General features: G+C 43.1%; 1 protein-coding gene across 2 annotated transcripts; it reads left to right on the top strand.

The window, feature by feature from the left end:
* The first annotated feature begins 425 nt into the window (after positions 1 to 425).
* On the top strand, positions 426 to 19,158 carry LOC109893992 (grainyhead-like protein 3 homolog). Of its 2 annotated transcripts, none has more exons than XM_020487209.2 (15): positions 426 to 547; positions 2,803 to 2,914; positions 3,017 to 3,078; positions 5,228 to 5,474; positions 5,619 to 5,704; positions 5,896 to 6,037; positions 6,514 to 6,625; positions 6,878 to 6,972; positions 8,267 to 8,425; positions 10,098 to 10,173; positions 11,404 to 11,534; positions 13,257 to 13,383; positions 15,348 to 15,433; positions 15,563 to 15,627; positions 18,042 to 19,158. In XM_020487209.2, exons 1-15 carry the CDS (start codon positions 531 to 533, stop codon positions 18,157 to 18,159), a joined length of 1,635 nt encoding a protein of 544 aa, XP_020342798.1. In that variant the 5' UTR covers positions 426 to 530; the 3' UTR covers positions 18,160 to 19,158. The 2 variants fall into 2 exon arrangements, with proteins under 2 accessions (XP_020342798.1, XP_020342797.1); XM_020487208.2 differs by having other exon boundaries at positions 5,616 to 5,704.
* The last annotated feature ends 5,996 nt before the right edge of the window (positions 19,159 to 25,154 follow it).

The following is a 25,154-nucleotide window of genomic DNA, read 5'->3' as shown; positions in this document are numbered from 1 at the left end:
TCTCAACTACTCCCATCAAATAGTTTAGTCAAAAACAATTGCGAACACTGATCCAGGCAAATAAGGGCACCATGGCACCAGTACATTTTTTCTCAACACTGTATAACGATACTGAATTCTATTGCCATTTTAAAGCATAGTTCCTGAAAAAAACTATTTGTTTTCTCACTTTCAATAAGAATCATTTCACAGCCTGGAGAAACCAATCTCTTTTCTTTCACTCCTATGAGATGTGTGAAACATCTCCCCGGATTGTCCTGCTAAGTACCCCGCCACTCACACCTGTGTTTCATCAGCACTGAAACAGTTTAACCCCTCTACACCTGTCCTATCAGGCACCTGTCTCAGGAGCCCTCGGCCCAATCAGCGCGAGTGAGGGAAGCTACCTGTCAGCATGAAATAAATGTGGGGAGCTGGTGAGGACAGGATTCAAAACAGGCTCACTCTCTCTGCTAAGACAGACAACACCACACCCACTAGAGGAGTCTATACCCAGAGGAACCTAAACTCTGCTGTCTTGGAAAGGAGTCATGACCAAAGAGATTGAGTAAGTTGACAACTTCTTTACATGGTTCTCTGAGGACATGCTATGTTTTAAAGGGTTTAAAGGGGGGGTGTTCTGGGCAAGAATGTGTTCCTTAAGGGAAATGAGTTTGGACTTGTCTTGTGGTGTATACCTGCTAAGGTAAATGCAACCAATTGTATTAGACAGTCTAATATGTTATTGCCGCATTCACGTGCTATCGGAAACTCGGAACCTCCGGGTTAAAATGTAAGTAAGTTATTTGCGTAGAGCTTCCTATTGATTGTTTCTCCTAGTGGGAAACTCCGGATCACCTTTTGTTTTCTACGACTACTGCATGAACGTGACATAAGTGCATCTTTTGGTTGGATTGATGTAAGGCTCTTTTGGCTGTAGCTGCTTTTGGTTCTGCAACAGTCTACCTTTTATTTTCTGCTGAGGGCCAGAATAGATTATGATGCAAGTGCTGACTTGTCCATTCATCATCTTCTGTTGAACAGTAAGAGTTACCTTCACTTCCTGAGAGAGAGGGGAGGAGAAATTCAGGGCACTCATGCCCTCTCTTCTCTACCTCTGTTTCTCTATGTTGTGCAATGAGACCATCATGTGAAAGGTGGTTTTTACCAAAAGTATATTTAGTGGAGAACCTGATACACACACACACACACACACACACACACACACACACACACACACACACACACACACACACACACACACACACACACACACACACACACACACCACACACACACACACTTTCGATGTCCCCCTGCTATGTTGTGTATTTATAGGGACTCGTGGTTTAAACTGGCCTGTCATAGGCAGTGTTGACACTAACCTAAGGGGTACAACACACAATGGGGGAAAGGGAAACTGGTACCCGCCTCCTGAATGTCTTGGAGAATGCGTTGAATTATATAATGTAGTGGTGAAACTCGAGACAGAGATTCTCTATTGTAACATTTGTATTGAGCAGTATTTAGAGAAAGGCCCTTACGCAAAAGATTGCAGTCAGAGTACAGGATAACTGTAGTTTGCAGCAAATATTGTGTCCCCCCAAAAAAACGTTTTTTCTTTTTTACTGCAATAATTTTGCAGTATAACTGCAGTACAATGCAGTTATACTGCAATTACTGTGTCCAAAATACCACAGTCGACTGGAGTTACTGCACTTTACTGCAGTTTCAAAACGGCACCTTAATCTTTGTAAGGGGAAGAGTAGCTAATGGAATGTTGTGGTGTTAATGTACACTGAGGCAGGTGAGTGTCTGTAGAGGGGAGAGGCAGGTGTATCTTACAACAGGTGTCTGTTATCAGTCTTTGCAGTGGTGGGCTGTAGTTTTGAGAGAAGGCATTTTTTTAGTAAACAATTGTATAGGAATCTTAAGAGGTGTGGAAGGACAGTGATATACAACATTATTTTCTGCTAATACGCCCTTATTGTGATTCTCTCACTCCTGGTCAAACACCGTAGGATGTCAATGCCTGAAGTCTTCCTTTTGTTGTCAGCACATTATGTGTTAGCTCATAGGTAAACCTTCTCTGTTTGCACACTGGCCACTCCAGGTCAACTTACAGGAAGCTTACTCCATCCTCAGTAGCCAGGATATCCCCCCCCCCAAAAAAAATCCCAATTTTCTTTCTGTTTATCCTAAGGAGTTACTGATCCTTCCCCTAAATCCCATGTTTTGTGTCTGGACTGTTGGCTACCCAGAGCCTTCCAGACAGCTGACAGCTCGGATCCTAACCTTTGTACTTAAGAAGTCACTACAACCCTATGGCCCCCTGGAGGGAAAAGGCTTATAACAAAAATGTTACTTATTTTCATAAAAAAATATAAAAAAACATACTGTTCTGAGGTAACTGATAATGTGATTGAGTTCTAGTGAACGTAATTATTTTGAGGTTATTATGCAAGGCATACTTGTGTGTGGTTGAGCTCTTGGCCCCTAGTATGTTGAGCTTCTCTGGTATCTACTGTACGCAGTGAGCAGCAAATATCTTATTAAGATCTGTGGTTTTGCAATCGAAACCGTCCTCCTAGCCCAGGGGCAAGTATGTGCAGTGCTTAAGGTTGTTATTAGCATGCAGACACTCACAGCATTAAGTCTTGCATTTCTACTACAAAAGTTAACATACGCAGAGGCACTTCCCATAGCCAAAACATGCCAAAAAAAGTGCTACCTCCTTCACTCTAATGTGTTATTCAGAATGTGAAGCCTTTTTTTTTAAATCATGTGACTTTATTCATGTTTCTCCTGGTCTGTGTGCTGCAGGACTCTGGGATTGGTCCTTCAGAACGAGAGTTTCAACTACCAGTGTTACAGTAACCTCATCATGGACTCCTGGGCCTACACAGACAGCCTACTTACCTACGACCAGTGCAAGGTAGTGTGTGTGTGTGTGTGTTATACCACCCGTTTAAGTTCAACCTGTCTCCTTTGGATGTGTTGTACAGAAACAGCTCACTGTTGTCTCTCATGTTCACAGACACCCAAAGAACAGAAAATGGTTGCATGCAGCCGAGGCAGCAGTATGTACAAGCCAGAGAGGTAAGATTGATATCTGGAAAATATATGTCAAATAGAAATCCAAAATGGATGATGTTGAGTGGAGCTGAAGGGTGGGACTGGATGATGTTGAGAGACAGATGGGAGGGGTTGAGTGGAGCTGAAGGGTGGGACTGGATGATGTTGAGAGACAGATGGGAGAGGTTGAGTGGAGCTGAAGGGTGGGACTGGATGATGTTGAGAGACAGATGGGAGGGGTTGAGTGGAGCTGAAGGGTGGGACTGGATGATGTTGAGAGACAGATGGGAGAGGTTGAGTGGAGCTGAAGGGTGGGACTGGATGATGTTGAGAGACAGATGGTTGAGTGGAGCTGAAGGGTGGGACTGGATGATGTTGAGAGACAGATGGGAGGGGTTGAGTGGAGCTGAAGGGTGGGACTGGATGATGTTGAGAGACAGATGGGAGGGGTTGAGTGGAGCTGAAGGGTGGGACTGGATGATGTTGAGAGACAGATGGGAGAGGTTGAGTGGAGCTGAAGGGTGGGACTGGATGATGTTGAGAGACAGATGGGAGAGGTTGAGTGGAGCTGAAGGGTGGGACTGGATGATGTTGAGAGACAGATGGGAGAGGTTGAGTGGAGCTGAAGGGTGGGACTAATAGCAAGACAAAACATGTAGAACACACGGGGTCTGTAAAATGTATAAATGTTCAGACCTTTTGTGAAATAGCACAGTTACAAATAGAAATCTAACTGGATGGACATCAGAAATAGAAGAAGGACTAAGAACAAACAAGAGAACTATTGTAAAGTAGACTGTGTCTGTAGAGTGTGTATAAGATGTCTGGATTGAAGGTAGAAGCAGAAGTGTTTATTAGTTTACTCCAATTGGGGGATCGGCGGAAGGGTTGGGAATAATAATAAAGGTATATTCTTTTAAATAGTATGTATGTCTATATAGGTATGTGTATGTATATATGTGTATATGTATGCATGTGTGTATGTGTATGTATATATGTGTATATGTATGTCTATATAGGTATGTGTATGTATATATGTGTATATGTATGTCTATATAGGTATGTGTATGTATATATGTGTATATGTATGTCTATATAGGTATGTGTATGTATATATGTGTATATGTATGTCTATATAGGTATGTGTATGTATATATGTGTATATGTATGTCTATATAGGTATGTGTATGTATATATGTGTATATGTATGCATGTGTGTATGTGTATATATATATCTACCCCAAAAATATGGGGGATTGGAAATGATGCAGACAATTACATTGATGGAACCAATATTCTTTCCGCCATATTTAGCTGATCCACCCCTCAAAAAAAAGAAAAAAAAGATGATATCTAAGCAATTGTTTACACTACCAAGAGTATAGACTTGATTGAGCGATCAGGTTAAAGGCCAAGATAATTTCACCTGTCAATCAAACCGTAGAGGCAGACACTAAAGGGGTATGGGGAAGATCGGATGGTAAAGGGATTTTTTAAGTGGAACCCGGGTGGTATTGGGAGTTCCTATGTCATGGAGTCAAGCTGCAGAAAAAGGGCAAGGCTTTGGCAAGGTCAGAGTTGGGTGAGCTTGTGGCTAATCCCCCTGTCAAACAGAACCCCAAGGGATTATGGGCTGTGGTACTCCTCCTCTTGCCACCCCTGAACAACACTGTCTCTGACTCACAAAGGAGGAGAAGCAGCCCCAGCTCTCCCTCTCTCTCACCCTCTCTTTTGTCTGGGTTGAAAAATGGCCGTCGGTGGCCACGCTGTTGTCCCGTCAAACACGGCAGTCAGTCCCTTTTAGACAAAACTCAAATAAAGAAAGAGGGGAAGAAATATTGGGATTAGGCGGTAAACAGTTCCCACCCAGCTTTCTTTAGTTCACTTTCAGTAGCACTGTGTGCTCAGTGGACTCTGAGAACTACACTGGCTTTATTCATTCTTATTGACTTTAACACATTTTATGTCGGGAACTGTGTGTATGTGTGCTGCTGTACAGGCTACTGTATAAAATAGCTGGAATTTTTTTGAAGGAAGGGCAGTTCAATTGACAATCAGTGTTTCTCAGAAGAGTTTTGTTTATCAAACATCTCCATTTTTTAATTGAGTGTCAATCAAAGGAGTGGCTAATTGGGTTGGTATTGTATCTAAACCCCCCCCCCCCCCAACCCAGGACACTGAGTGGCTCCTCCCCCGAGCTGGTCTCCCTGGAGACGCCTACCAACATCATCAACGTTTCTTCCAGCCACCCCCAGGAGGCGCTGGACCTCAACAGCAAGCTGTCGTCCCTCTGCCCTCCCTCTGTCCCTCAAAACTCCAGCGCCGACACCTACGACAAGCAGGCCATCAACAACATGTTTGACTCCCTGCTCTCCCAGAAGTGGCCCACAGAGACAGCCTTCCCTGAGGCCACCGCTGAGGTAAGCTTACTGTTCTAACCAGAGCAGCCATCTTGTTTATTTGTACATTTTAATCTCTGGCAACTTCTCCCCTTCTAGTTTTCCTCTCTTTCTTTTTCACATTCCATCTCCTCATTACTTTTTTATTGTGTTCCTCTGAAGCAGGCTCTACCCTACAGTGATCCCTTTACCAAGCAGCCCAGTCCAGTGTACTCTGACTCCTACACCAACTCCCCTCCAGAGAGATACAGGTAGCTATGTGCCCTGGGAATCAAATCAAATTAGAACACCTGTGCTGAGCTACGCCCAAGTATCGAAAATGCTAATTAAATAAGGCTAAAGGTAATGAATATCATTACATTGCTGTGTATAACTCGCAAAGCAATGGCAGTAATATTCAAATGGCTAAACATAATGCTGACCGTTACCATTCTGTCTCCAGGAATGATTTCCAGTTCGTTTTGGGAGCCCCTCAAGCCACCCAGCACAAGTCGTCCCAGCTGCCCATGGTTTACCTCAACAAGGGCCAGTTCTACCCTATCTCCCTACAGGGGGTGGACAGCCCGTCCTCCAACAAAGTCAAGGTGAGTCGAGCTTTGATGACATCACCCAAGAGGACAGTTCCTCTCACCAGAGGATGTTCTATTTGACACAACCCCAGGAAAAGTATGTTCTTTCAAAAAGTCCCCTCTCCTCACCATTGTTGACTGTCATGGTAGACGGAGCAGGGTGGGAACGTTGTTCTCTCTTCTTGTGATGAGTGATTTTGGTTTTGGAGTTACGCCAGGCTCAGTGTTCGGGGCCAACACATATTTCGTCTGGCGGGGCCAAACCCAATGCGTGTCAGCCAGTTAGTCAGGCCGAGAGGGAGAACAGGGGGAGGAGCTAAAGGTCTGCGTGACAGCCCTCTCTCTTTTCTCTGGTGAAAAGAGAAAACACAAGCCGTTGCGAATGAAACGTGCCCAGTAGTTTGCCTTTCTCAGAGTTGGCGATGCACACAACCTACACAAAATGTACCTTGTCTGATGGCCCCTCTCTCTCTCTCTCTCTCTTTCTCCAGACGGTGGTCATGGCGGTGTTTGAGAATGATAAGAGTGCAGAGATCCAGCTGAGGTGCTGGAATCACTGGCACGCAAGGCAGCCGACCGTTAAGCAGAGGGTCATTGACATCGGTATACAACCTTTACCATGTACACATAAACACATGCATAGGATCAGCAACAGGAATTTGCCTTAGCTCTACATTTAAAACAACACATGTCAATGACTGGAAGGTTTTATTAGTAGTTGTTGCTTCTTTTCGTAAGCCTGTATCTACTCAGAACAGAAAACCACAATCTGGTTTCTTTCATAAGCCTGGATCTTGTCAGAGCAGATAACCACTTTATTTTCCTTATATCAATATCTTTCTATCTGTCTTCTAGCTGACTACAAAGAGGTGTTCAGTGGCATCAGCCATGTGGAAGAGGTGGCCTTCAATGCTCTGTCTTTCATTTGGAACCCCAACGAGGAAGGGAAGGTAAGCGCAGCCAGGAAACTGGAAAAACACACTCTGACACACACACACTGACACACACACACGCTGACACACACACGCACACACACACGCACACACACGCACACACGCTGATACACACACGCTGACACACACACACACACACACTGACAGATAAAGTCACAGTGCTAGGAACAGCCCTATTATTTATCTAGCCACGCTATCCGTTGAGCTGAAATGGGGCGATGAGGGAGCGCTGTGGGTTGGGAGGGGAGGAATCCCTGGCATGCGGCCGCCCCGGGGCGCCTGTCACCACAAGGCAAGAGCGACACGTCGAGAGCGCTTACTGCAATCTGCTCACGCCCATAGGGGTGAGGCAGTGAAACTCCCTGCAGGTGGAGAGAGGGAGAGGGAGAACGGAGAGAGGGAGAACGGAGAGAGGGAGAACGGAGAGAGAGAGGGGGAGAGGGAGAAAGGAAAGGACAGGTTGGAAGGAATGAGAGAGTAAAGCTCATTTCAACACTGAAGGCACCTGTTGTCACAACCAGTGATATACTAGTTAATCTAATTTTACCCAGAACAAGTCTGTTAAAATCAGGGCCTCTTATATCCTGAAACCTTACCAAGACACAGCCATAGTGGAAACATTAAAAGCTTTTCTGTTACACTGAACGTCCGCACGTTTTAGATTGGAGAGTTGCCAAGCCAAAACGGTGTCATCACAACACGTGTCCATAGATTCCTAGTTTTTGATTTGTTAAGCTTTTTCTGTCTCCACACTTCTTCCTGATCAGAGATGTGTCTATGCTTGTCACTCAATCTTTTTTATTTTCTCTCAGTCACACCTCATTGGTGAAAGGGCAGCCAGCCGCCCACACTCACGCGACCTCTCTTTGTCACTTCTCGTTATATGACATTGAATAGAACAGTAGTGAAGCAATTGCGAATTGCGTAAATGGTTTAATGATTTTTCAAGGTTCTCAATACAACTCAAGGACCTTTTTTTTTAAAGGGCACCATAACAGTTCTAGAATGTCCTCACATTTTTTAAAAATTGATCAGGATCTCTATTAGCGACAGTTGGTCTTACTGGGGTCCGACACATAACGGACAAAATACATTAACATGTAGTTTGCGTGTGTATCAATCGGTTACACATACATGTCAGTACACACACACAAAAAGTAGGTAACATAGGGGTGAGGTGTTGTGCCTGTGATGTGTGATCTTTATTCGTTTCTTTGAAACCAGTATTAATACTGAACGTTTCCTTGTCTGATATCATATTTACCCCTATTCTCCTCTCTCCTCTCTCCAGGTGTACATTGGCATTAACTCTCTGAGTACAGACTTCTCCTCTCAGAAGGGGGTGAAGGGGCTTCCTCTCAACCTCCAGATCGACACCTATGATTTCAGCACCGGCACCAACCGCCTCATCCACAGAGCTGCTGTCCAGGTCAAAATCTTCTGTGATAAGGTCAGTAAAGATCTCTATCTCAAATGTAATTTTTTTTCCAACGGGCTTATAGATGTGTAATGTGCAGTGCATTTGGAAAGTATTCAGACCCCTTTACCTGTTTCCACTTTGTTACGTACATACATGTTTTCCTCAACAATCTACACACAATACCCCATAATGACAAAGCGGAAAAAGGTTTCTAGAAATGTTTGCAAATATATTTAAAAAACATTTATTTACATAAATATTCAGACCCTTTTTTACGAGACTGGAAATGGAGCTCAGATGCATCTTGTTTCCATTGATCATCCTTGAGATGTTTCTACCACATCTCTGCAATACTCCATCAATCAGGGCTTTATAGTAGAGTGGCCTGACGGAAGCCACTCCTCAGTAAAAGGCACATGACAGCCCACTTGGAGTTTGTCAAAAGGCACAGTCTGGCCACTCTCAGACCGTGAGAGTCCTTTAGGTGATTCTCTGGTTTGATGAAACCAAGATTGAACTCTTTGGCCTGAATGCCAAGCATCACGTCAAGAGGAAACCTGGCACCATCCCTATGGTGAAACATGGTGGTGGCAGCATCATGCTGTGGGGATGTTTTTCTGCAGCAGGGACTGGGAGACTAATCAGGATCAAGGGAAAGATGAATGGAGCAAAGTACAGAGAGATCCTTGATGAAAAACTGCTCAGGACCTCAGACTGGGATGAAGGTTTACCTTCCAACAGGACAATAACCCTAAGCACACAGCCAAGACAACGCAGGAGTGGCTTTGGGACAAGTCTCTGAGTGGCCCAGCCAGAGGCCGGACTTGAAAAACCCAATCGAACATCTCTGGAGAGACCTGAAAATGGCTGTGATCGCTGCCAAAGGTGCTTCAACAAAGTACTGAGTAAATGGCCTGAATACTTACGTAAATGTGATATTTCAATTTTTTTAATGCATTTGCAAAAATGTCTAAACTTGTTTTTATGGGGCATTGTGTATAGATTGATGAGGAAAACTAAATAATTAATTTTAGAATAAGGCTATTACATAACAAAATGTGGAAAAAGTCAAGGGGTCTGAATGCTTTCCGAATGCACTGTATGCTTTACAATATATATTTAGTGGTATCCCCCAAGGTTTGGTACTAAGTCCTATACAGTTACTGTATCTCTAGTTTATGACCTAAAGCTGTGCAGGTGACGAAAACAGATGATTTAATCTCAGATGTCTGGTTCATAAGTTGAACCTACGTCTGACAGACCTAGTCATTGATCCCATTGTTGGCTTGAAATCTGATAGTTGTCGTCAAATGCCCCTATGGCCATGTATAATGTTTTCAATCTATCCACATTTTGGGATGTGTCATCCGTTGCCACTAGCTGTTTTGACACAGTGGAGTGATAATGTGTCGGGCCGCTCATTGACACACAAGCCAAACAAACTGGTTTAGCAGCTGGTGAATGAGTGTTCCGTCATCACTGTTGTCCCTCTAACCCGCTGTATCTCAATGTGATGAGGTGGAGCGGTGTGACCGGACTACATTGCTAGTCAGGCTAGGTCAACCATGACATAAAATCTGATATTTTATTGCTGCTTCTTCTCTAATAAACACATTGTTGAATGGCTGACTGGTTAGTAAAATGAGGAATTCAATTGTCAGAGAAGAGTTGTGACCATGTGTGTCTGGGTCTTTCTCCTCAGGGTGCAGAGAGGAAGATGAGGGATGAGGACAGGAAGAGGAGCAAGAGGAGAGGCAAAACTGTCATCGACTCCAAAAGTAAGACTTCTTCAGACACTGTCTTGTTAGAAAAATAATAACAAGCGACATCCGCACACAAACACTAACCCAATGACAGATGTAAACCCCAGGAGACATCTAACGGTGTCCAACATGCTGTCTATGACGGGCATGTGCATGCGCCCACGCGCGCCATTGTGCACATGTTGATGTTGTTCATCCACACCAGACGCGATCAGGACACGCAGGATGAAATATCAAAAATAACTCTGAACCAACAACATTAATTTTGGTCCAGGTCGAAACACATAACATTCATGGACAATTAGCTCGCTAGCTGTTGCTAGCTGTTGCTAGCTAATTTGTCCTGGGATATAAACATATTTTACATGAAATGCTCAAAGTCCTTTTGTTTCCTGGATCTTTGTAGAATTTTGAGCCACACAAAATCGTCTGTTCTCTACTCCAATAATTAATCCACAGGTAAAAGGGTCAAAATGTGTTTATAGTAATCTCTTCTCCTTCAATCTTCTTCTGTGGACTTTATATGGCAGTTGGCAACCAACTTTAAGGTGCTTTACTACAACCAACTGCATTGGAGTGTGGACCTCCTAAAAACCAATGAGAAAATGAGAGAGGCGGGACTTGCAGCGCCTCAAGTGGCAAACATAAAACCAAGTTCTATTTTAGGGCCTGGCTACGTAGAAGTTCGTTGTCGCACGGGCGTGTGTGCTGTTTGGATTCTATTATTGAATAACGTGTACATTTATTTTTGCAACACTCGTGCAAGAAACACAAGCGGTGTGGTCAGCGTGTTAGAATATGGAAATAAGTAATTTAATTACAGGTTGGGTATCTGCTTTCATCAAGTTATTTTATCATGAGGCTTGGCCTTCACAAGTCCATCTCCACTCCATTACATGGTTGAAATAGTCTGACTAAATCCAGTGAAACAGACAAGCAGGAAATACATCCTGCATTCCCAGTCTGTGATTGTCATTTAAGACCCCATGCGTTTCTAACCAAATTGGCATTTTTGGATTTATCCCCACCTGTATGAAGTGTTATTATTCAGTACCTGTTCTACCTTTTAAAGAGGATAATTCAGACTCACAAGCATTACAATGTCATAGAGACAGTCTCCCAGACTCAGGTAAACCCTACTCATAGACTAAAAAGCACCCGGGGAAAACAAGCCCTTTAGGTCTTCATTTAACAGGCGATTCTATAATGCTCACTCTAACCCAGTGTTCTCCTCTCCCTCCTCAGCCATCAAGTCAGTAGTGTCCAGCTCCATGGGAAGTGACAGCACCTTCTTCAAAACCCTGGAGGACCACGTCACCAACCCCGTCCTCTTCATCCCAGAGATGCACCTCTCCAACATGCAGCGCTGTGGCCTGGTAGGTCTCCCTCCTCCCTCATCTACTCCACCCTTCTTTATCTTTCCTTTGGGATTGAGGGATCTTGCAGTTCACCACCACAACAGTGAGTTGAGTCATGTTCCCTGCTATCCCGGGACTGTAGCTCAAGGCTCTGGCACACACAAGGGGGAGGGGGAGGGGGATGGTGTGGGAAAATAAGTTTGTGGGAAAAGTGGGTTGGGATAAGGGAGAGTATCAGGGAAAGTGAGGAGAGGCAGATGCCAAGCTCAGACAATCTAATTGGTGGGCTATTCAGATTCCTCGACTCGAAACTCAAGTCTAGTGTGACTGACACACGGGATAACCTGCAGCAACCTCCACAAAGAGACACACACACCACCTGGCAGACACACCACCTGGCAGACACCACCTGGCAGACACTCACACCTGACAGACACACATACACCTGACAGACTCACACCACCTGGCAGACTCACATACATCTGGCAGACACACTCACACACCTGGCAGACACACATTACCTGGCAGACACACATACACCTGGCAGACACATACACCTGGCAGACTCACATACACATGGCAGACACACTCACACACCTGGCAGACACACATTACCTGGCAGACACACATACACCTGGCAGACTCACATACACCTGGCAGACTCACATACACCTGGCAGACTCACATACACCTGGCAGACTCACATATACCTGGCAGACACACCTACACCTGGCAGACACACATACACATGGCAGACTCACACACACCTGGCAGACTCACACACACCTGGCAGACACATACACCTGGCAGACACACATACACCTGGCAGACACACATACACCTGGCAGACACACTCACACCTGGCAGACACACTTATACCTGGAAGACACACTCACACCTTGCAGACACACATACACCTGGCAGACACACTCACCGAGCCCCCCACTTTTCAGTGTTGTTGACACAAGCCAGTGGAGGTGGTAAGGGCTCCTGTTCTGACAGGCATTTAGTTCCCACAGTCTGGGCTTTAGGGAGTGGGGAGTGGGGAGGGGGAGTGTGTGTGCTCAGTCTTCTACCAAGTGTTAATGCTCCCATACTTACTTGACAGTACAGACATTTTCACTGCTTTAAGAGAGGAAGCTAGGGAGAGATGTTCTCTAATTTAGGATAAAGGTGAAGGGGGTCATTTTCTTTTCTGAGCTCTGAGGGTAGGATGATTTACAAGACTTAGTCCCATAAAACATTCCATCTGTCAAAGAAAATATGTCTTAGAAAATCCCAGTTTCTTAAGAGGGGAGAGAACCGAAAAATCCCCAAACAAATGAACGTTATCGGGATAAAAAATAGTCTGAAAATGTTCTGTCTTATATACAATACAAAATGTGACTCACTGACAGGTTGTGAAACTTTGATATTATTTTATTTCACCTTTATTTAACCAGGTAGGCCAGTTGAGAACAAGTTCTCATTTACAACTGCGACCTGGCCAAGATAAAGCAAAGCAGTGCGACAAAAAACAACAACACAGAATTAAGTCTCTGATAGTTTAGATAGACAGACTTCTGGTCTGGAACCTTTTATCTCTCTGCATCTGCATCCCTTCAGGGTCATGGGAGACCTCTTTAGCAGTGATAATAACATTCCTATTTATGACTGTTCCAGCCATAAAATGGCTGGGATGGGAAATTAAGCAATCAAATTCTATAGAGGAACTGTACCTAATGATTGTTCTCTGTGTAGGCACCTCCCACAACACTGGAAGAGGTTGAAAGGACCTCTCTGAAGAGACTTTACCCTGATAGAGTGGACCAGAGCAGTGGTAGCCCACCACCAAGCAAGCAGGCCAGATTGGAGGAGCAACAGAAAGGTAAATAGAAAAGTTAAATTCTTGAATTGAAAATACAGCGCACTTCCTGAATTGAAATGAAAGTGGCCCAAACCCAAAGCAAATATACAGACAGCGCTACTGTGTTCCCGGTCTGGTAAACGGCCTATTCTGTTGTCCCATGGATGGATTATTTTGGCAAAGGAGAAATGCTCACTAACAGGGATGTAAACAAATCTGTGCACAAAATTTGAGAAAAAGAAGCTTTTTGTGCAAATTGAACATTTCTGGGATCTTTTATTTCAGCTCATTTTTTATTTATTTCACCTTTATTTAACCAGGTAGGCCAGTTGACAACAAGTTCTCATTTGCAACTGCGACCTGGCCAAGATAAAGCGTAGCAATTCGACACATACAACAACACAGAGTTACACATGGAATAAAAAAATCATAGTCAATAATACAGTAGAACAAAAGAAAACAAAAAGTCTATATACAGTGAGTGCAAATGAGGTAAGTTAAGGAAATAATTAGGCCATGGTGGAGAAGTAATTACAATATAGCAATTAAACACTGGAATGGTAGATCGGCAGAAGATGAATGTGCAGGTAGAGATACTGGGGTGCAAAGGAGCAAAATAAATAAATAAATACCAGTGTGGGGTTGAGGTAGGTAGATATTTACAGATAGGCTAAGTACAGGTGCAGTGATCTGTAAACTGCTCTGACAGCTGGTGCTTAAAGCTAGTGAAGGAGATGTGAGTCTCCAGCTTCAGAGATTTTTGCAATTCGTTCCAGTCATTGGCAGCAGAGAACTGGAAGGAAAGACGACCAAAGGAGGAATTGACTTTGGGGGTGACCAGTGAGATATACCTGCTGGTGCGCGTGCTACGAGTGGGTGCTGCTATAGGTGACCAGTGAGCTGAGATAAGGCGGGGCTTTACCTAGCAGAGACTTGTAGATGACCTGTAGCCAGTGGGTTTGGCGACGAGTATGAAGCTAGGTGTCATGAAACACGAGACCAACACTTTACATGTTGTGTTTATATTTTTGTTCAGTATAAATATGTGGCTGTCCATGGTTCTGATTTGTGTGTGTGCGTATGCCATCCTCCTCTCTTTCATGTTGACGAAAGTGTATATGACTGTCATACAGTACACATAAAAAAAAAAATTGTTGTCCTGGGCTAACTGGCTAAAATGCTTGCTCGCTAGCCTAACTTCCTTTCATTGGCAATGATGACCACACTAGTTAACATTAGCCTACTACATCTAGCTACATGTTGAACTTCCATCCTCTCAGGTCAGGGGCAAAATGTATGAATTTATAGTTAGATCAGAATGGCTGTTATATTCATTGGTCAGTATGGAGAATTAAGTCAAACCAAAAGTCCAAATCCCTATCTCCATCCATGGCTAACTTAGGAAAGGGGACAATTTTAGCTAGCTAGCTACTGGAGGACAAAAACACAACGAGATGCAACAATTCAAGTTCTCAGTCAGTGACATTTGGTTTTTGGATGCGATGGACTGGCATGAAGCCAAATCCAAATTGGCTTCACTTGAAAAACATTTTTGGTGTGCCAGGAGCATTCACAGTTGAGCTCACTCAGTTTAGCTCAAAGCTGATTAGCTATTATTTCATAGGGAGGTCAAATGTTCACTGGGTTCCTTGCATTCAATGCTACGGGCGGGAAGAATATCATACTCTTTTTGACCAGAAAGCATCAGATAGATGGGCTATACATACAGACACAGAGGGGCGCTGTTTCGCTCACTTGGATGCTTTCTCCGGTGAGATACATTCAGCCTCTAGCAAATTGAAGGAAAATTATGAAACACAGAGAGAAGAAAGATACATTATTCAATGTAAACATTTTTTTTTAAACAATTTTGGGAGGGAATCCTGGCTTCCTTTGGCTTCAATGAATACACGGCACTGTTCTGTTGTTCTGTTTTCTCCTGGTCTGGTAAACAAGCTGACGTATTCTGTTGTCCTGTTTTGCAGTACTCTTGTACGTGAGAACAGAGTCCGAGGAGGTGTTCGATGCTCTCATGCTCAACACCCCAACTCTGAAAGGCCTGAGACAAGCGGTAAGTAGTACACTCTTAATACTTGTTCCTAACCCAACTTCGTCATCGTCCAAGCATCTCATCATTCAAGCATGAGAGAATATTGTAGAGTTGACGGTGATACTAATCTTTCCTTTGTTCCTTTCTCAGATTTCTGAAAAGTATGGCATGCAAGAGGACTCCATTGGGAAAATATACAAGAAATGCAAAAGAGGGTAAATTACTTTCTGAGGCCTTTTCTTTTTACATCAAGGAGGAACAAGTGTTAGCATTAGCTATATAATTAGCAATGCTATTCCCAAGTAGCATTAGCAAGTTACAGTAAATCGAAGGGAAATGTATTGGATTTGATTAAGTAGATGCACAGCAGGATATACTACTTACCGTAAAACATTAATTAATAACCTAAATCACTGAACACAACAGGCACTTGTTAGAGACAGGATTTTATTTGCTTAAATCACTGAACACAACAGGCACTTATTAGAGACAGGATCTTATTTGCTTAAATCACTGAACACAACAGGCACTTGTTAGAGACAGGATTTTATTTGCTTAAATCACTGAACACAACAGGCACTTGTTAGAGACAGGATTTTATTTGCTTAAATCACTGAACACAACAGGCACTTGTTAGAGACAGGATCTTATTAATTGTTTAATTCCAGCATTCACTTCCAGTATTTTAATACATTTCTTAATTTCCTGCACAAATGTGTTATCATTTACACATTGCTTCACATTTCTATTGACTTAGATTGTCTCTATTTAAAAAAAATATATATATATATATATATAATAGAATAATAATTATCCTATTTGACTGGGAATTTTAAGCAGTTCTTACTTAGCCACCAGAAGGGCAATGGGACGATTTCAGAGGGTCTGTCCTCCCGAAGTTGTTAACTGTTTTATTGCTCGTCGTTCTCAGCTGTTAGCAGCCAATGGCTAGCAGTTCTCAGCTGTTAGCAGCCAATGGCTAGCAGTTCTCAGCTGTTAGCAGCCAATGGCTAGCAGTTTCTTACTGCCGATAAAAATGGATGAGACTTTTTTTTGGAGTCATTACTGAATGATCTAATGTGACATATCAAACATTAAACCTCACACACAATTCATGGTGATTCATAGTATCCTCATAAACAATTACATTTATACCCAGGGTTTATGTGAAGCGCAAGTTTATTTGCTGAAATGTGTGCCATGTGTGCCATGTGTGTGCCATGTGCCATGTGTGTGCCATGTGCCATTGCCTGGCTATTAAAAAGGGACAGGTGGCTATTTTTTGTTGTTTAATTTTGTACAACTTTTTAATTTAGTGGATGAGCTTCAACATTGCAGATGTATTCTGGGCTCTATCAAACTAATTGTTAGCTTAGTTTCTAATCCCCCTATTTAAAAATGTTCACCCAACCCTACCACCCCTCCCCTGAATGGAGTAACCTAACGGACAGACTTCTTCTGCTACTATTTTCAATCTCATATACAGAACACTCTTAATCCAAACCCTCAGGATGTCCACAGACTAACCCATCTTTCCCAGTACACTACCATTTCACTATTTCCTTTTGCAACACATCCTTCTATTTCACTATAATGTCCTCAGTAAGGAAACCAACCAAAGTTGACAGACTGGCTAGGTGAGCTAGCTAGCTCTATGTCGGCTGGAATGTGATAATCTTCCAATAGAGAGAAAGAAACAGGACGGAAAGATGGATGAGTCAGGTGATTGTTTTACTTGACAATATTTATGTTTCTCTAATCTGATCTACCCATCCCCGTAGCTACACCAGGAAGTGTTTTGGTCTATTTCGTTGAGTGAAAAGAGGTAGCTACTCTGATAGACAAGGGTTTTGATTAAGGCGGAGGAGGGAGCCACCTTATTGTGCAAACATGTGGTTGCGAGGTGGATGCAATTGAATGGGACTAACCTTTGAGGAAGAGCTGGTATCCCCATTGTCAACATGTGAACCATGAAATGAAATAATGGCGTCCATTGTGTGTTCAATGCTTGAGCCATAGTCTTTCAAAGGGATTTATATACTATTCTGATTTTCCAGTAAACGTAAAGTCCTTCGATGTATGGGTGACAACATTTCCCTCAGCTTGAGACATACCCCTAGTAGTAAAGTAGGCCGGTAGTCTTCACACCAGAATCCATGTCAATGAACAGGTGTGACGCCAACATGTTGCGCGGCAGTCATTTGTTGAAGCTGACTTGACGGAGAAGATTAGAGGACGACTGTCACCCTGAATGCCATGTGGTTCTTCTGTCACTCCGCCCTGCTGTGTGCTGACATTACATGGAGAACCCAACAGGTTCTGTAACATTCTCCTTCTGCTTATAGTCTTCAATCAGTCCCTTCCCTCCGGGTAGCGTGAGCAGACAGATCGCTTGATTAGCAACAAAGCTTTACTTACCGTAAAGCCAGGTTGCCATCTGGGAAAAGGAGTCTGGCCTGATTAATTGTTTGCAGTGTTGAGGGAATTGGAGGCCTCTCACTCTTTTGTTTCATGACTAAAAAAATGTCTCAGCCAGACAGCAGCAAAGAGGTCATTTACGTAACATGTAGCCTGTTATATAAAGGTGTGGTACAAGACATTCATCTGTTCTTTGTCTGTTGTCTTTCAGGATTTTCGTCAATATGGATGACAACATCATTGAACACTACAGCAACCACTCAGCGTTCCTCATAGAGATCTCTGAAGCTATGAGCAGTCAGTTCCAGGTCACTCTCATGGAGTTATGAAGAGAGGGCAGACATTTTTTTTTTTTAAATGTTCGGGCCACCAAATGGCAAAGGTCTACCCAATCAAACTGCCTGCCGATTTCAACCCTTTATTAAGCACTGCCCTGCGAGAGACTCTATTGGCCGAGCCAACAGGACAAAGACAGACCATCCTCTCTACCATTGAACCGACTTCAGACCGAACGCTTTATAGTGATGTCACTGACTATGTAAATACCATTTAAACCCATCCTTTTTACTGTGGTATATATTTTATAACAGAGCGATTATGATTAATTATGACTATGCTGTAAATATTTTATGTAAATAGAAATGAATGACATATGAGTTGTCTCTTTTGAGGAGACACACAGCGATACCATGACCCACTTTTCAGAAATTTCCACAAGCTACATATTTCAATTTCAGTAGACATATCGTGAATGTCGTCAACTTTTTCAGACTGCCATTCTTGCTGCTTGTCATGTGCTTATCGCTTCTTCCAAGAGATCTCAAGTAATGGGAATGCAGCCATTGTTTAATTGCTTTAGTTTTTTGTTTTGTTACCATATTATTTCTGACCATTATGTTTGCTATATAATGGTACTACCAATAGGATTATGCTTTAGCCTGAATTGTCCAACAAACACCCTAGAATTGTCCAACAAAGTACTTTTTTTTTTAGAACCAAAGTCACACATTTCCCACTTCACGGGTATTGCCTTCACAAAAACCTCAGTGGCCTTCTATAGTAGAAGACTGTACACATTTCTAGGTTGTATTGTGTCACCACATAATTCTTCCCCCAAGCCACTGTGCTAGAACCACTATGTTCCAGATCAACCCCTTGCAAAATCTTTGTTTTTTTGTGAAGACGTTTAGATTTGTCTTTGTATGTATGTTTTTGCAACATTTCAATGCTGTAGCTATATCCCTGTAATATATCTTCTGATTTTACCATAGCAATTCTTTTTGTATTGATTCTCGTTTCCAAGAAAATTAAACATACACAAAAACAAATGTGTACATGTTTCTTTCAATGGTTTTAGTAGGATATAGTTTAAAGATGACCTATAGTTCATCCACTTCAACTGAAATCTTACCCTGGACGCAGGCCTCTTACCAAGAAAATGTATGCAAATAGTTCAATTTATACTCCTTGTTTACGCCATTGAGTATATTAGAACACCGCCCAGGGAATTTAAACAGGCCTTCAGCACAGACACTGAATACATGTTATTGTGTGTCTCGTCATGTCCGCTGGTCTCATGACAAACTTCATTTTTATTATTTTAACAATAAGGTCATGTCATTTCTATCATCTTGAGTGTGTGGGTGTGTGTGTCTGTGTGTGGGTGTGTGTGTCAGTGTGTGGGTGTGTGTGTCAGTGTGTGTGTGTCAGTGTGTGGGTGTGTGTGTCAGTGCGTGTGTCATATAAAATATAAAACCAGGCCAGCATCCCGGATGCTGTTGAAGTTGAGATGGGTGTTTTGCGGGGACTATTTAATGAAGTTGCCAGTTGAGGGACTTGGGAGGCGTCAGTTTCTCAAATGAGACATTCTAAGGTACTTGTCCTCTTGCTCAGTTGTGCACCGGGGCCTCCCACTCCTTTTTATATTCTGGTTAGGGCCAGTTTGCGCTGTTCTGTGAAGGGAGTAGTACACAGCGTTGTACGAGATCTTCAGTTTCTTGGCATTTTCTCACATGGAATAACCTTCATATCTCAGAACAAGAATAGATGGATGAGAGTTTCAGAAGAAAGTTCCGTTTTTCTAGCCATTTTGAGCCTGTAATCGAACCCATAAATGCTGATGTTCCGGCAGTTTTCTGCTGTGATAACATAATTGAAAAGGGTTTTCTAATGATCAATTAGCCTTTCAAAGTGATAAACTTGGATTAGCTAATACAACGTGACATTGGAACACAGGAGTGATGGTTGCTGACAATGGGCTTCTGTACGCCTATGTAGATATTCCATAAATAATCAGCTGTGTCCAGCTACAATAGTCATTTACAACATTATCAATGTCTACACTGTATTTCTGATCAATTTGATCTTATTTTAATGGACAAAAAATGTGTTTTTCTTTCAAAAACAAGGACATTTTTAAGTGACCCCAAACTTTTGAACAGTAGTGTATATAAATATAATCTGTTGAATACGTATAATCTTTTGAACAGTAGTGTATATATATATAATCTGTTGAATACGTATAATCTTTTGAACAGTAGTGTATATATATAATCTGTTGAATACGTATAATCTTTTGAACAGTAGTGTATATAAATATAATCTGTTGAATACGTAAGATTGAATACTATATGTACAGCAATAATTAAATAGGAGGGCTTTGACTAGAATACAGTATATACATATGAAATGTGTAAAATAGTATGTAACCATTATTAAAGTGACCAGTGTTCCATGAAAGTACATAGGACAGAAGCCTTTAAGGTGCAGAGGTAGAGAGAGAGTCGAGAGAGAGAGAGAGGAAGAGAGAGAGAGGAAGAGAGAGAGAGAGTCGAGAGAGAGGAAGAGAGAGAGAGGTAGCGAGAGAGGAAGAGAGAGAGAGAGAGGAAGAGAGAGAGAGAGAGAGTCGAGAGAGAGGAAGAGAGAGAGAGGAAGAGAGAGAAAGAGTCGAGAGAGAGGAAGAGAGAGAGAGGTAGCGAGAGAGGAAGAGAGAGAGAGAGAGGAAGAGAGAGAGGAAGAGAGAGAGAGAGAGAGAGGAAGAGAGAGAGGAAGAGAGAGAGAGAGAGAGGAAGAGAGAGAGGAAGAGAGAGAGAGAGGAAGAGAGAGAGAGAGGTAGCGAGAGAGGAAGAGAGAGAGAGAGAGAGAGAGAGAGTAGAGAGAGGAGAGAGAGAGGAAGAGAGAGAGAGAGAGGAAGAGAGAGAGAGAGAGTCGAGAGAGAGGAAGAGAGAGAGAGAGGGGAAGAGAGAGAGAGAGGAAGAGAGAGAGAGAGAGTCGAGAGAGAGAGTGTGAGAGAGAGAGAGTATTTACAATTAACTATAGTATACATACTGCAGTAAAAGAAAACTGTAGTATATATAGTACTATAGTGTTTTTGTGGATTGCAGTACACAGTAATATTTAGTGTAGTTTTAAATATTGAGTTTTTGATTAATTATCTTTGACATAGAAGTGTAGACTTTCTCCTTCAGTAAACCTCCTGGAGAAATGCCTGTAAGAGTGCATTTTCCACAGCCTGTACATAGGTAGGACTGGGGTCTGAACAGATACAGTAGTTCAGAGCTTCTGCTTGTTTCTACAGTATAACCTGTAGGGAACACAATATGATCTATACTTGGTATGTACAGTAGGTTTCTCACTTATGGGTGGCACAGATTGAGATATGGGGAGGGACATGGGCAAAAGCATTGTTTTGCAGACATTTCTGTAGTATTTACTACAGTGTTTGTGGATAATACTGCAGTATTTACTGTAGTGTTCTACAGTATACTATAGTAAGTACTACACATGGAGAGATTCTACAGTATACTACAACATACTATAGATTTCTATAGTAAACTGTAGTATTTTTTCATGTGGGTGCTTCCAGAGTGGACACATCTGATATGGCAAGCAGCACACTTATGTATGTGTAGTGTCTGTCCATCCAGTCTTCCACTGGGTACCAAAGAGAGGAGAGGAGAGGAGAGGAGAGGAGAGGAGAGGAGAGGAGAGGAGAGGAGAGGAGAGGAGAGGAGAGGAGAGGAGAGGAGAGGAGAGGAGAGGAGAGGAGAGGAGAGGAGAGGAGAGGAGAGGAGAGGAGAGGAGAGGAGAGGAGAGGAGAGGAGAGAGAGAGAGAGAGAGGTAAGGGAACAGAGAAGGAGAGCAATAGAGGGTTTGTGCATCTAGTGGGTACTAGAAAGGATAGAGAACGAGGGAGGGAGTTGGGGAGAGAGAGAGAGACCATGCACACTAAGCTGCATCTGAGATCTAACACACAGCCATCTTCCTGTGAGTTGAAATTGAGCGCAGAGAAAGAGCAGAAAGAGGGGAGGAGAGAGAGAGAGAGAAAGAGGGGAGGAGAGTGAGAGAGGAGAGAAAGAGGGAACTAGAGAGAGAGAGGAGAGAAAGAGGGGAGTAGAGCGAGAGAGGAGAGAAAGAGGGGAGTAGAGCGAGAGAGGAGAGAAAGAGGGGAGTAGAGCGAGAGAGGAGAGAAAGAGGGGAGTAGAGAGAGAGAGGAGAGAAAGAGGGAACTAGAGCGAGAGAGGAGAGAAACAGGGAACTAGAGAGAGAGAGGAGAGAAAGAGGGGAGTAGAGAGCGAGAGAGGAGAGAAAGAGGGGAGTAGAGAGAGAAAGGTGAGAAAGAGGGGAGTAGAGAGAGAAAGGAGAGAAAGAGGGGAGTATAGAGAGAGGAGAGAAAGAGGGGAGTAGAGAGAGAAAGGTGAGAAAGAGGGGAGTAGAGAGAGAAAGGTGAGAAAGAGGGGAGTAGAGAGAGAAAGGTGAGAAAGAGGGGAGTAGAGAGAGAAAGGTGAGAAAGAGGGGAGTAGAGAGAGAAAGGTGAGAAAGAGGGGAGTAGAGAGAGAAAGGTGAGAAAGAGGGGAGTAGAGAGAGAAAGGTGAGAAAGAGGGGAGTAGAGAGAGAAAGGAGAGAAAGAGGGGAGTATAGAGAGAGGAGAGAAAGATGGGAGTAGAGAGAGAGGAGAGAGAAAGAGGGGAGTAGAGAGAGAGGAGAGAGAAAGAGGGGAGTAGAGAGAGGAGAGAACGAGGGTAGTAGAGAGAGGAGAGAGAAAGAGGGGAGTAGAGAGAGGAGAGAGAAAGAGGGGAGTAGAGAGAGAGAGGAGAGGAAGAGGGGAGTAGAGAGAGAGAGAGGAGAGGAAGAGGGAGTAGAGAGAGAGGAGAGAAAGAGGGGAGTAGAGAGAGAGGAGAGAAAGAGGGGAGTAGAGAGAGAGGAGAGAAAGAGGGGAGTATAGAGAGAGCGGAGAGAAAGAGGAGAGTATAGAGAGAGCGGAGAGGAAAAGGAGAGGAGAGAAAGATGGGAGTAGAGAGAGAAAGAGGGGAGGAGAGAGAGTGGAGAGGAAGAGGGGAGTAGAGAGAGAGAGAGAGGAGAGGAAGAGGGTAGTAGAGGGAGAAAGAGGGGAGGAGAGAAAGAAAGAGGGGAGAAAGAGGGGAGTAGAGAGGAGAGGAAGAGGGGAGGAGAGAGAGAGAGGGGAGAAAGAGGGGAGTAGAGAGAGGAGAGGAAGAGGGAGGAGAGAAAGGGAGAGGGTAAGAGATAGATTAGACAAGCATCTGATCCTACTTTAGATGGAATAATGTAAAGCGTACAGATGGACAGAGGAGGAGCAGATGCTTTTACCTCATCTGGATGGTACTGTAAGTGTGTCCTTCTAATTAGATGAAGCTTACTGTGCAATCAATACGACGGCTAATGAGGTAACGACTGTGTGAATGTAGGGGGATGTTTGTGAATCATATCACAGGAGACTTAATAAGAAACAAAACACAAATAAGAGTATTGATTCCTCATCTTTCAATACAGTCCCTTATCGCATTTCTAATAGTTTCTCCTGATTGTTATTCTGATAGTTGCTATGACAACTCCTGTATCTTGTGTAGAATTTGTCCTGCAGCTTTTAGTGTCTTCATTTACACAGGCAGCCCAACTCTGATCTGATTGGATGAAAGACCAATTAATGGCAAAAGATCAGAATTGGGCTGCCTGTGTAAATACAGCCTTAGAGACGGCAGTGTATCTGCTCCTTCGTACTTGATCATCTTTGGGGATCCATGAAGGCATGCCAAAAGAAAGAGGAAAAATGAATATAAATGACTTGATTCAAAATGAGTAATTCATACAATTTCAGGTGAAAATGTCAGTTTCCAATCCAATCCTGACACGGTGAAAATGTCAGTTTCCAATCCAATCCTGACACGGTGAAAATGTCAGTTTCCAATCCAATCCTGACACGGTGAAAATGTGAAGTCGGTAAATCCTTCAACAGCGGTCAAACTGTATGTGTTCATTTGTGGTATATCATCCATAGGGTTGCAAAATTCCTATAATTTACACCAAAATGTCCAGGTATTCTGGAAATCTTGGCTTAATAGGCTCCAGAAATCAGAAGGGAGTGAGCAGGAAATCCGGAATCTTCCAACCAACATTTCTGGAAAACAAAAGCAACTGTGGGAAAGTTACTGGAATTTTACACCTTTAATCATCCACCATTCAGTGATAATGCCAGGAACAGAGATAAATAACGACGAAGCCAGAGGCGGTTAAAATGTCACTGAACGGGCTTTCATCTCACCTTCCCAAAGCCTGTGCTAATGTTTACTATCGTCTATCAATGAAAACATCTAAATATCAGGGAAATCTTCTAAAGATAAATATGAGGAAGTCATGTAAGTATCAGGATATTTTCTAAATATCAGGGAAAAGCGAGTGCCGCTCTGGATGTATAGCGTCCATTTTATGGGCTCCTGACCACTAATGCTATTTAGAGTGTAGAGCTGTACTTTCAAATTTTTTGTCAACCAGGACAGTTCAACCAATTACGTCAATGAGCCTGCTGTCTGATTCATTGAGTCATGGTTTGTAGCAATTATTGCCGCCTTTGTGTTTCGCCAACTGCACGATCACGCTAGCAGTGAGTAGATATGGTTGTCCTTGTTCAATATAGTCATTGGACTTGTCTCAACAATGTTCCTATCTGCCAGGACAAGGCAGGATATATCTAGGTTGACTCATTTCCCTTGTCTTTGTAAAGACTACAGTCTGATGGGAGCCACCTCAAAGGCAGGCTTTTGAAAACGGGGGCTGTACATGATCAAAAGTATGTGGACACATGCTTGTCGAATATCTCATTCCAAAATCATTGGCATTAATATGGAGTTGGTCCCCCCTTTACAGCTGTAACAGCCTTCACTCTTCTGGGAAGGCTTTCCACTAGATGTTGGAACATTGCTGCGGGATGTGCTTCCATTCAGCCAAAAGAGCCAGTCAAGTTCTTCCACACCGATCTCGACAAACCATTTCTGGAAAGCACCAAATCATCTAGAATGTCATTGTATGC

This window comes from Oncorhynchus kisutch, linkage group LG7, assembly GCF_002021735.2.
Source record: "Oncorhynchus kisutch isolate 150728-3 linkage group LG7, Okis_V2, whole genome shotgun sequence".
Taxonomy (NCBI): Eukaryota; Metazoa; Chordata; class Actinopteri; order Salmoniformes; family Salmonidae; genus Oncorhynchus; species Oncorhynchus kisutch.
This window is presented reverse-complemented; position numbering and strand designations above follow the sequence as displayed.

Coding starts and splice junctions, on each gene's coding strand:
- LOC109893992 (XM_020487208.2), top strand. Junction 6,973..8,266: donor ACCCCAACGAGGAAGGGAAG/GTAAGCGCAGCC, acceptor TCCTCTCTCCAG/GTGTACATTGGCATTAACTC. Junction 13,384..15,347: donor ATTGGAGGAGCAACAGAAAG/GTAAATAGAAAA, acceptor CCTGTTTTGCAG/TACTCTTGTACGTGAGAACA.